The sequence below is a fragment of the Nestor notabilis genome, unplaced genomic scaffold, assembly GCF_000696875.1.
Source record: "Nestor notabilis isolate BGI_N333 unplaced genomic scaffold, ASM69687v1 scaffold22794, whole genome shotgun sequence".
Classification (NCBI taxonomy): Eukaryota; Metazoa; Chordata; class Aves; order Psittaciformes; family Psittacidae; genus Nestor; species Nestor notabilis.
In genome coordinates, this window is record NW_009924609.1 from 4,620 (window position 1) to 16,921 (window position 12,302).

At 41.3% G+C, this 12,302-nt stretch overlaps 1 protein-coding gene across 1 annotated transcript in view; it reads right to left on the minus strand.

The window, feature by feature from the left end:
- Positions 1 to 784: 784 nt before the first annotated feature.
- Positions 785 to 12,302, minus strand: part of IL17RA (interleukin 17 receptor A) — a 12,589-nt gene continuing 1,071 nt past the window's right edge. Inside the window, exons 2-12 of the mRNA XM_010012684.1 lie at positions 11,435 to 11,581; positions 10,108 to 10,232; positions 9,247 to 9,373; positions 8,022 to 8,069; positions 6,858 to 7,015; positions 5,375 to 5,452; positions 4,863 to 4,938; positions 4,763 to 4,777; positions 3,751 to 3,852; positions 2,908 to 2,949; positions 785 to 2,295 (exon numbers count right to left, since the gene is read on the minus strand). Coding sequence (XP_010010986.1) covers positions 785 to 2,295; positions 2,908 to 2,949; positions 3,751 to 3,852; positions 4,763 to 4,777; positions 4,863 to 4,938; positions 5,375 to 5,452; positions 6,858 to 7,015; positions 8,022 to 8,069; positions 9,247 to 9,373; positions 10,108 to 10,232; positions 11,435 to 11,573 — 2,421 coding nt within the window. The 5' untranslated portion in view covers positions 11,574 to 11,581. The remainder of the gene's footprint in view (positions 2,296 to 2,907; positions 2,950 to 3,750; positions 3,853 to 4,762; positions 4,778 to 4,862; positions 4,939 to 5,374; positions 5,453 to 6,857; positions 7,016 to 8,021; positions 8,070 to 9,246; positions 9,374 to 10,107; positions 10,233 to 11,434; positions 11,582 to 12,302) is intronic.

Genomic DNA, 12,302 nt, shown 5'->3' on the forward strand with positions numbered 1-12,302 from the left:
CCAGATTCCCCAGATTCAGTAACTCTGTATTCAGTCCCAGATTCTTCTTACAATTGTATGAGAAGCCAGAATCCCATTTTTTGGTCCATTATCCCTTTTTTCGCCTGCTTCCTCCTGTTGCTGGTTTTCAAGCACACTCCTCCCCCGTAGGAAGGCAAGCAGAGTTATGGAGACTCCCAATTTAAAAGTTTATCCTGCTTACTGCTCCCTTAACCCTGCTTGATTTCTGAATGGCCATGGAAATGCAGTTGGAAATGCACAAGCGGCAAAACTAAAAATCTCTAGATACATGTATCAACTGGGTAGAGACAGCCCTAACCTAGCTGAAGTTTAAGGCACACATCTTTAACACAGTATTTACAACGAAGTATTTAAAATGTGTATTACAATGGCAATGTAAGTTTTGCCACATTATCTGTTTTCCAAACTCTGGCCATGACTTTTATCCAGTGCAATAGAATCAGTACAGCTGTAGGGCATTTTGAAGGCACAAGTGGATGAGCCATTGCCATCCATCAGTGAGGAGTCAATGTAATAATTTCCCCACGTGACAGAACTACTGCCTGTTCTTTCACAGAGGTGGCTAATATTTGTTGCTTCTCTCCAGAGATCGGAAGCAGCATTACCAGTCTGCTGGGCAATCCTGCCTCCCAGCAGCAGACAGGAAGAGCCTACCAGTAAGTCATTTATAACATGAGAACAACAATGGTGTTGGAAATGCAGTTTCAGCACTATGCATGGTACCACCTTCCATCCTGGTATTTCAAATGGTTCCAGATAGAGCCTAACAGTCCTCCAAAGATTGGCCAGTGTCCATCACCTCAGCAGGACACTCCCAGTCAGAGCTCCGTTGAATGTCCTGGAAAAACAGCTGCTGCTGGAGGCTCTTTAGACTGTTCAAGACCTCTGCAGAGAGTTCATGGAAGACCACCTGGTTTTCCTGATTCTCCTCCTCTTCTTCTTCCTCCTCCTCCATAAGGTCATCAGGAGGCAAAGGAGAACATCTAGAGATGTAGCCCTGGTCTGATTGCACTGACTGTCTTTGGTCTTTGCATTGGTCATCAAAGACCAACTGGTGTTGCTTGTAAGCATCCTCTTGGCAGAGAAATGGCTCTGAAGGAATGACACTCTGCTGACAAAGAGAGTACATAAGTCCATTCAGATGGTGTCTCAGGTTACCTGAGAGGTTTGCAGGACTCTGGTCATCTATTGCTGAAACTTCAGAGTCATCATGGAGGATGATATTATTCTTCATTGGAACACTTGTCTCCAGAAGAGGAAGTCCTTCCATACAGTCCTCATTACTCAGCACATGCTGGCCAAGTATATTTCTATCTTCCATGGAAGAGACTGGCTCTACTACCTGAACTAGAGGAGCCTCATCCATAGGAAGGACCACAGTCTGAGAAGTCATATCCCCACATGGATTAAGCTGAGGTTGCACTTTACAGCCTCTGCTTTCACCTTCATGCATGTGGAGGTCGATGACATAAGAGCAGTTAGGGTCAGGCTCACGTAGCTGCAGCTGGTGTTTCACAATTCCACCTGGTTCACTTAGCAAGGAATCCACCTGGCTCTCTCTGTTTAGGGACAGCGACTCTTCCTCATTATCCAAGCAGATGGTTTCACTCTCAAACCAGTCTGGGTGCTCAGTCTGCCAGTTCTTGAACTTCTGTACTGCCTCTTTCAACTTCCTCCCACTAGGGGTGTCGATGTAGTTTTCGGCTGTGATTTCCTGGATTCGATGGATGCGGCCAGGTTCAAACTTCTCCAGATCCTGAATCCGAAAATAAATATCCTCAAACTTGTTCATCAGTTGGTACCTGGATGTGACGTTGAATAGATCAGGTATATCTTTCTCACTACTTATCCCCTCAAAATAGCAGACTATATACATTCCAAAACATGCTGGCTTCTTGAAGTCTGGGAGGATCAGATTCAAGGCTGGGGTGAACAGGTCCCCCATTGGTTTTTGCCGATCTTGCTTGAGACACACAGGCTCACTCCCAAGCATGGCCTGCCATTTGGCCTGGGTGCCCCGTGAACATAAGATGATGATCTTTGAAGACAGGTCTTCCATTTCCTTCTTCTGCCGAGTAAGCCAGGGTAATGGCCCTAACTCTGAGATCTGATGATCTTCTAGCAGATCTAAGGCTACAGCAGTGCCACAGACCGTCATCAGAAACTCAGCAAACTTCAGCACCACATCCACGTACAGCAGGTGATCAGCAGAGTACACAATCCAAACTTTTCGGGGCTTCAATGGTGGCAGAGGAAGGTCAGCATATGGTGCTGCTGAAAGACAGAAAAATATTCATTCCAGCCACATTCCCAAAACTGTAATAGTGCAAGTCAGCAGCAATCAATGTAGGACCATATTAATGAAAGGTTATAGCAACTACCAGTTCTGAAGCTATTTTGGCATCATATGCAGGTAACATCCTACTGTATAAATTTAATATAAAAGTCCAGACAGTGGAGTGGTGATTTATAACGATGCCTGAATAGTTCATGGAATTTCACCACACAAAACCAGCACACCAGCTTCAACAGGCTTGCAAATGTAGCTATATTCCCTCCTGGAGAGGTGAGTGCACCCACCCCAAAACAATCTCACATTGCTATGGCTTAGATGATAAGCCAAGTTTTTTTATTTTGCCAGTACAGCCTCAATTGCATCAAAAGCCTCACCACTTTACAAAGCAATTATCTCCCATCTGGCAAATATGGCATTCCAAATTCCATATACGCAGTTTGTTTTAGCTCAACAGGAAGATCCTAAGGCTACCTTTTGGTTTTGAGAAGCACCTAGAGTAGCAGGGCTTATGAGAGCCCCTTCTGGACAACTGTGTGAGACTTCCAGAACGCATTACACGTGCTCAATAAAACACAGGCAGGATGTCTTACCAGTCTGCAAATTATTGTGGTTGCATTTCCCTCGCCAGTGTCCTGGAAGAGAAAGTCACTGTCAGTTCTGAAAACACGAAATAAGATCATATCCTTAAAATGACAACACCTTCCAAAGTTAAAAAAACCCCATAATCTTTAACTGTGGAGGGATAAAACCACGGGGAGAGAGAGAAGTCTAATAAAGAAATTACTAAATGAATAGACTTTTCTACAGCTGATTTTGCCATGTACTTCACTACATTTTTACCAACCAGTGAGTTGCACGGTTTCCATGTAATAACTGCCTCATGGCTGCAGCACAAAAGACTAGGAATTAGTCCTTAAGTACCCAATTTTCCAACCCACTCAATGTCAACCTCTGTGCCCTGCCTCCCTTCTTACATCTTAATTGACAAACATTATTTAAGCTCGAAATAGCATAAAAATGAATTTTGTACAGATTTTGGGAGACAGGGGAAAGATTGCAGTCTGGACAAATAGGAAGCTTCTGCAGAACTCTTATGCAATACAGGAGAAAAGTAAATGGAAAAGATATCGGTAGCAATCTGCAGAAAACAAAGGGCTGAACTATTAAGTTCCTTTTTCTCTTCATAAGCTCTGAAGTGCTATGGAAATGGAGTATCAGTGCATAACCCATGGAAGGCTTTACTTAACTAGGTGGATGGTACTAAGATGTTACAAGTCCTATGATGCAAAACAGAAGAAAGTGTTTACATAGACATTACCTCAGTGGCAAGACATCAGAACAGCAAGGAAGAAAACAGCAATAAGAATAGGTACACAAGTAGGAAAAACAGTTTTAGCATTGAATCTTTTCTTCCTAGCTGGTATGAGTCTTACCTGCTCGTTTTTTGGTCATACACATTACACCTGCTATGACTGATCCCACCAGTAACACACAGATCCCAGTGATACACCAGTAGAGCCATATAATCGTATCGCCTGCAGTACAAAAATAATGCTCAGACATTGCTATAAGCAAACAGAGCTTCATCAAAGAACAGAAGTTTCCTGAGCAGCAGGGGCCAAGGGAGAAGGATCCTGGCTCTGCCTAAACCCACAGGTAGTCCAGCACTTCCCTATTACAGCATAACACAGTCACTTCTCAAATCAAATCCCTGCTTTCATGTTGATGCTCTGCACCATAAACTTGCTCCACAAAGAACCATATGTGCAGCACACTGAAAACACAGATCAATAACCTTCCTCTAAATAGCAACTTTTACCCAGCTTTGACAGGCATGCCTCCCATGTCCTGCCTGTTCATGTAATCGACCTTAAAATAAACTCTAAAAAAAAAAAAAAAAAATTAAAAAAAAAAAAAAAAAATCACCATTTTGCATGATGTATTTTTTTCAATCTACAGGTGTTTTTCTTTTTAAATCTTCAGCAAACTGGCAAACTAACTCCTTACAGGTGCTGTTGCAGCCCAAAAAAAAGATTTCAAATCATTATGCACATGATTTATCTTGATATTCATAAAAATGAATATATGCACGCTATTATCTCCAAAGCTGTTTTATATTATGCAAATTTTTTAACACTGAGCAAAGTGACAGAAAGTATTTTATATTAAGCCTCTTCTTGTCAAAACTGTTTCTCAAAGAATTTTGTGCAAGTGAAGTATGTCTAAAAAATTGCTCTTTAAGGTTCACGCTGCATACAAATACTTGCCTTGTGAAATCATGGCGAAGTAACTTTTAACACAATTCATTTCTGAGCTCAGTGTTACAAGGGGACATTTCCTGCCCATCGGGTCATTCCCAAGGAGGATCATTTGTTAGTCTATATGACAGGAAAAGAGCAGCAGAAAAGAAAAAAAGAGTTTCAGGGTATTGGAAGAACTTCTTACCTGATGGGTCTGTACCTGCAAAAGACAAGAGTTACATTTAAAAGATCAGCTCTCATCTGTAAGACAATGGGAATCTAATTTACAGAAAAGGAGTTCTCACTTGGAGCTGGTGAACATGGGATGAAAGCAGAGTGTCTCAGACAGTCTGTGCCACAGTTCGCAAAAAATGGCTGAATCTGCAGTTAAAATAAGTTCAGAAAACAGAAGCTATTCTTAAAAGCAATTTTGTACTCTACTTTACCTTCCCCCGCCTCGATATTCGCTGTATTTTAGCGCAAGGACCCGGAGTCTCCCTTTCCCTTCAGCAAACAATATTAATCAAGATTTCTACACTACATTAAGAAGGCAGCAAGCTCCTGAGGTTGAACACTTGCCATTCCTCCTCCACAGTCTCCAATATGGCAACCCTATAGTAAGGAAAAGCCACTGTCTACAGATAATACCTATATAAAAAATATTGTTCTTTCAGCTGCAATAATTATTTCCCTGATACAGATAATTATGGATTAGTGAATCTCAGAACAGAACACTGTGTAAACCCCTGTAACATTCCAAAGCTGCTCACAACATCGCTGGTGAAGGAAGGACACAGGGAAAAGAGCAAGATCCTACCTGTATTTTGTAGTTGCAGCAAGCTTTTATGTTTTTCTCCATTTTGATAGTGACATTCACTTGCTGTTGCAGCCCACCCTGCAGAAATCAGATGTAAGTTATAGGGGAAGGAAGAAAATTAAATGCAAGCAGGAAGAAAGGAGTCAACATGAGAATATGGAGTGGTCCAAAGAAGCAGCAATTTCTCTTTTGTTTGGGAGAGGAACAAAAAGCCCACAAAACAAAACAGATAAATGGGGTCTGGTCACCATTACTGCAGGTGTCCCGCATGACAGACCTGGTAATACAATTCAGAGAGGCGGCTAAGGTTGCATAGGTAACAGGAAATAGTTAAAGATGTGCACTGTATAACTGCAAACATGTTAACTTAAACATACAGTTTCTTAACAAGGTAAATGTCTTCAGTCATTTAATGTGTAAACATTAACAAGCTTCCTCTAATTAAAAAAGCTGTCAACACTGCTTCTTCTGACACTAGAACAGACAAGTAAATTGCCTTTGTTACCTGATGTATACTATCAATATAATGATAATCTAAATACATTCTTTACAATGACTAGCCAATACATACTCCATACTGAGGTACATTCTCTTCTACCAGGGAAATATGCACACCAGCTCTGCCAGTCATAACTTAATACATATCAGTGGATGCAGTATGAAGGGTTTTAAGCGTGAAAGGAATGGAAAGATTAAACAAACTGAGTGCCAATATATCTGCCCTCCCACAAGGAAGGGTGGGGACTGGTACCAAATATTCAGCATTTTTCCTCCCTCAGATGCCTGAAGAGGAACATTTCTGTCTCAGAAGATACTCTGGATCTATTTTGAGCTTCTCAACAACAGGCTCTAAGACTTACAGGAATTTATTCTCAGTTTGGCTGAAGCATCTGTTATAAGCCCACTTATTCCTGATCTGAACAAAAAAATAATTAATTACCCTCCCCTGCTGCCATCACATTTGATAAACCAATGATTTATTGAAACTTTGTACTTCCATTTTTTTTTGATTTATTTAGTCTTAACCCACAGGCATTGGCTTGACAAAGGTAAAAGAGCCCAGAAAATCACCTATGAAATTTCAGGCTTCAAGGAAGATGTTTACAGACTGCTCCATGCATTATAAACCCTCTTATCTTTTATCCATCAAATTCCTGGAATAGATTTCCTCTTTCCAAAGGCAATTAAAAAATTGTGAAAGTAATTCCTTGAAAATTGCTGTTCAAATGCATTTGTTACACCTTCTACATCATGGTACTCCATCCCTGGTGGTGTTCAAGGCCAGGTTTGACAGACCCTTGGGCAACATGGTTTAGTGTGAGGTGTCCCTGCCCGTGGCAGGGGGGTTAGAACTAGATGATCTTAAGGTCCTTTCCAACCCAAACCATTCTATGATTCTATGGCTCCAAGTCCTTCTTTAGCAACCACTAAAGAAATGTTCCTCTAAAATACCACATCAGGTATAATTTCTGAAGCTAGTTACCTCGGTGAAATCACGTGTGATCATTTTACACTTCTTCTCATTCAGGAAACTGGCCACATGAATTTGGTATCGGGCTGACTCCATCCATGGGTTAAAGCTCACAAGCAGAGTTGTATCATCTAGACTTTGACCTTGGATCCTGGGCTCCCACAAGCTGCCTGAAATAGTGCAGATATCCCCAAGTTTCTCAACTGTCAAAAATATTTCAACAGAGAACCCATGTCTATGTTAAAGAAAACTCTCCTCCCCAGGTTTCCCACAGCTGTTTCGCCAACACCTGATTCTTAGAAAAATACTTGAGTGGTTTAGGAACAGGAACAGCTTGACTGGGTGCCTCTGAGGAGGGACAAAGAAATTCCTGGGTTTTTATACCCTTACATTCTATGCACCTGACCATCACGCACTGTTCACATGCCTCTTGGTCCAATGGTTTTGGTTCTCCTCATCCATCATTGGATTCTTCCGTTGTCTCAAGGTGGTCCATAATTTTATTTTAATTTCTCTGGTTGTTGCTCCTTGCTAACAGATCCAACGCCTTTGTCTTCTAATTTGCACTGGTCTCTAGGTCTTCATTTACATAACTAAGCACAGGTTGTAAATTAAGTTCAGCTTTATCTAGGTGGGAGTTAGCTGTTTGCGGTCTAAAGCTCCAGCAACTTCAGCTTCCCATGCTAAGCAAAACCACCCAGTCAAAACAACTCAGTTAAAGGAATTCAAACTAAACAAGCTGAAAGAGTTGGGCTTGTTCAGCCTGGAGAAGAAAAGGCTTTGCGGAGACCTTATCACAGTCTTCCAGTGCCTAAAGGGGGCTACAAGAAATCTGGAGAGGGACTTTTTGCAAGCATATGTAGTGGCAGGACAAGGGGGAATGACTTTAAGCTGACAGAAGAGAGATTTAGATTAGACATTAGGAAGGAGTTTTTTTCATTCTGGGGGTGCTGAGGTGCTGGCACAGGTTGCCCAGAGAAGTAGTGGCTACCCCATCCCTGGCAGTGTTCAAGGCCAGGTTGGACAGGGCTTTGAGCAACCTGGTCTAGTGGAAGGTGTCCCTGCACATGGCAGGGGGTTGGAACTAGATAGTTTTTAAGATCCCTTCCAACCCAAACCATTCTGTGATGCTGTGAAACTTAATTCGCAACATCTAAATAACTCAAAGATTTTTACCTGTCTTTATACATGGGATGGTTCTTTTCATCAGAGAGTCCTTGCAATCTGCAAGAAGGACCACAAGTGACTAGTTAGAAACACTAGAAACACTGTACTTCCATTTAGGGGAAAAAAACCAAAAAAACAAAAAAACAAACAAAAAAAAAAGAAGCTGATTTTCTTATCAGAAGCCAGACACCTAACCAAGCCCTCCTTGATAGAGACCATTTGTCAATGCAGTAGCAAAATATTGCAGTAGAATAACATTAGTTTCCAATGTATAAACTAGACCCCCTCCCATGATGTTATGGTGCCTTTTTTTTTTCCAGAACAGACATAATTAATAAGAAAAGACTGAAAACATACAATACTTATAATAACAGTAACATTTGACAACCCCTGTTCATGTAAGACATCTGCAGACAGGGTCATAGTGGAATTAAGGCTTCATGTTGATCTCTGGGCCTTGTGATCATGCCACAGCAATAGATTCCTCCAAAAGCATTCTGCCCCAGGAAAACTAGGAGGCTGGAATATTTCTTGATCCCAAAATACGTTTCCAAATTTATAATTCGTTTAGCACATTGGCCTTGCTCTTTGGGACCTTCATCAGTCCAACCCAGAGTTACGTATTCAACATTAAGCAATGTGGGATTTACAAGTCTCAGTTTAAACTGTGTCTCTCCTCCCACATTTTGATAAAGTAAAAGGCACAACTCCCTGCTTAAGCAGTTGAAAAAAAACAAACCCAACCTTGCACATCTTATATTTCCCACTTTCAAAGTTGGAATACTTACAGTGCCCCTGTAATTCACCTGTAAGCTCTAATCAGCAAAGTTCCCTGTAACTGTTGAGCTTCACACAATGCATTAGGTTTCTGAAGAACAGTGGAGGATAAAAGCCAGGAAGTTCTCTAAGTGTTCAGGTATATGAAAGGGTAAGAGGGCTGAAACCCAAGTTTCTCCTTTTCCAGCTCACATTGACTGACACATCACATACTTTGCCATTTTATAAAATCATTTTGACAACTATAAACAAGTTAAAAAGAAAATTATGGAACAGTTTAAACTTTGTACTGAGTGCCAAAGTTTCACGAACAAGTCAGTGCAGCCAGAGGGCACTGCAGATACCCAGCATCTTTGGGGAAAAAGAACCAAAAGTTCTTTTTAGTTATAGGCAAATTTTCACATACACACAGAAGAGTCCTAAGCTCAAGACCTAGAGTAAACTGGATATCTCTTACCAGGCACTGTGAGAGATGTGGACTTGTAATTGTAGTCTCCAGCTACACCCAGTTTGGGAAGGTGGTAGACAGTAACTTGATAAGTCTGGCCAGGTTCCACTTCAAAACGGTCAAAAGTGAAATTCCACTGAAAACAAAACACATTCACAAAGACTTAAACAAGAATGTTTTTCAATAAAGGCATTGAAATTAACAGCTAACTTGGCTGACTTGTTCCACTGTGTTCCCTCATCCCATATGACTTTATTTTTTAAGCTTGACGATTAACAAAACGGAACTCAAGTATATTAAACGTACGAGTGCTTAGTTTGTCCCAAAACCTTCTGTTTGGAATAAGAAATATACAGTTATTTCTTGGGATCTTTGAGCTAATACAACAGTCTTATGCTCAGCATTTTTCTGATGAGTTTCCTAGGCTCAGAGCTGATGGATCACCTCCAAGGTTGGTGCTTTCCTCCATATCAAGAGAGTACAAGAAAGAAGTGGAAGTAAAGTAAAGGTTGAGTTAAAAAGACTAGAAGAGGCACAGCTGTCAAGCAGAATGCAAAACCTCCTACAGTTATTTACTTTAAGCAATATCCAGGATGATGACAAGTACTAGGCACTGAAAGCAACAATTCTTAAAACCTGAAGAATGGGAAAAGCAAAAGAGTCACCAAGATAAGTAAACAGCTTGTACACAGTTACACACAAGTGTAAAACAAACTGGAACAGACAGCATGTCTCAAATCCAATATCTTGATTACTTTCATCGACTCTAAGAGTCTTTTTTTTTTTTTTTTGATAACCTTGCTGTATGACAGTGAAAGTAGATACAAACCAATGGACTAGAAAAAGCAGGTTAGAGCCCTTTGCACTCACCCGGCCTCCGTCCGGACGGACCTGAAGTGTCAAGTTGTTCTGAAAGTCAAACTGGGCACAGATCTGTTGATTGCTGTTCACTTGCATCACAGCCAGCTCTGCCCCTTGGAGATACTGGATGCTAGCTGCAGGGTCAGGGACAGAGAAATGTATCTTTCTTTTTCTGTCATCTGCATGTGCAGGGTTGCAAGCCTCACAGGGATTACCACTGTGCCTGGACTTGTCACAGGCTTACTGCTTTGAAGTGCTGAGGGTCCTAACACAAAGGCCATGAGAAGTGAGCATGCAGGGTTGACTGACAGCACTCTCAGCTTAAAGGTTGTCCTGCATGGCAAGAGCTCCATCTGTGCAAATGAAAGGGCAAAGTAGATGGCAACTTCATTCTCTCAGGCACCCTGGCAGTTCCACAAGTTCAGTGTGGTATTTAGCTCTGCCTCTTAAGGCTGCTTCATGCAGTTTGGGCACCAAAGCAAACATGCTTTTATTGTGGTACTGACAGTCCCAGTGAGAAAGTTTATAACCATAGCTACACAAAATTACTGGGTTACCCCAAGTCACACCTGCTTTTGCACTACAATAGCTATACTGAGATAAACAGCCCTCAGACAAGGCCCTGCAGAAGGAAGATACGAACACATTTAATTCTATCATGAATCAGTGCAAAGCCATGGACAAGAGCAGGTAAGGGAAGCATCATACACAAATAAACAATCAAAGATAACCGGAGAGTACGAAAACTTATTTTACTGTTACTCATTTAGGCTCCAGCAATGAGATAATTATTCCTTTAGCAAGACATGTGTGTATAGGAAACCTAAGTTACAAGGATTAGACAAGCCGAAATGGGAGGAACTTGCACTGGTTAACAGTGCATAATTTATTTGCACTTTCTCAAATTAATGCTCATTTGTTCAGTTTGTAGATCTAATTCCCCTGCATGAGACTGCTGTGTTCATTACTATGCCTTGAAAAGGCAATGTTTGCAGTGCAAATCTCCGTTCTCCCCTCACTACCTGTGGAAAAGGTGTGGGACACTTGATTCCATTTTTACCTGCTTTTCCCATTTTAAATGTCATTATCCCATACTAGTGGAAGCACTCTAAATTCTTGAATACCCAGCACACCCAAAGCCCTAATTCAATCATCAAGAAAAATCAAAAAACATCTCCCAAAGCAAACAAAATGAAGCAGCCGAACTCCCAAATTCAGAGGTCTGCTTTCATGACTAGATCAGTAAAAGACTTCACGTCATAACTCTTCTCCCTATCCTTACTAGATCACACCTAAATCTTCTGCTCCATGTTCACATTAAACCACCACCACTTACCATCAGTGGCCACTTTCCATTCTATCCGAAGCACAGGAAGCAGTTTTCCATCCATCTGACGGAAAATGTCAGAAGAGACATGAAGACTGCTTGGAGCAGAAGGAGTCCACGTGCGAACCTGCAGCCAGCTCACCTCCATGCAGGTACCTGTCCAGCAAATGAAACCCACCATTTAGAGTGGGGCTGAGGAATTGCAATTATGGCCTGCCCTTTGGGTCAGGGTTACTCAGAGGGCAAAACTGGGTGACACACTGCTTCACAGTTAAGAAAGGCGATCTTCAGCACACAAGTACTTTATAAATTGCCTGCAATATTCTGCACTCACTCATTCTAGTTACTTACACTTCCTCTTTTCCTTAAAATCCATTAGTAATTACCACAATCAGGCTAAACAGGTCAAGTGAGTTTACACAGTATCTCCTGCTGCTGGAACAGACCTACATTAGAGAAGTAGTACTGATTTCCAGCCTTCCAATGGCAAGAAGTCTGTCAGATACCCAGGGAAATTGTACCAATAGTTAATTACTTCGTTTAAAAAAAAAATTACTTCTAATACGAATATACATCTAAATTCAGTTCCCACAACTGCTTGTTATGCCTTTCTTAAATGATCTACTTACATCCATGTAAGACATCTGACATATCAGAGCATACTAAAAACAGTATGGTCAGTCCCTCCAGTCCAAAGACACTTTCAGTCTTTTTTGCTGCGTCAGTGATGGGAACAGTGGAAAATGGGCACTATTCTTGTAACAGCATGGGTTTAGGTTTAGGAAGTAAACAGACAATCCTCAAAGGCTCATTTACCAGAAAATAACTACAGAAAATCTGGCAAGATTAAAGTACCTTTCAGGAACGAGTGCACTCA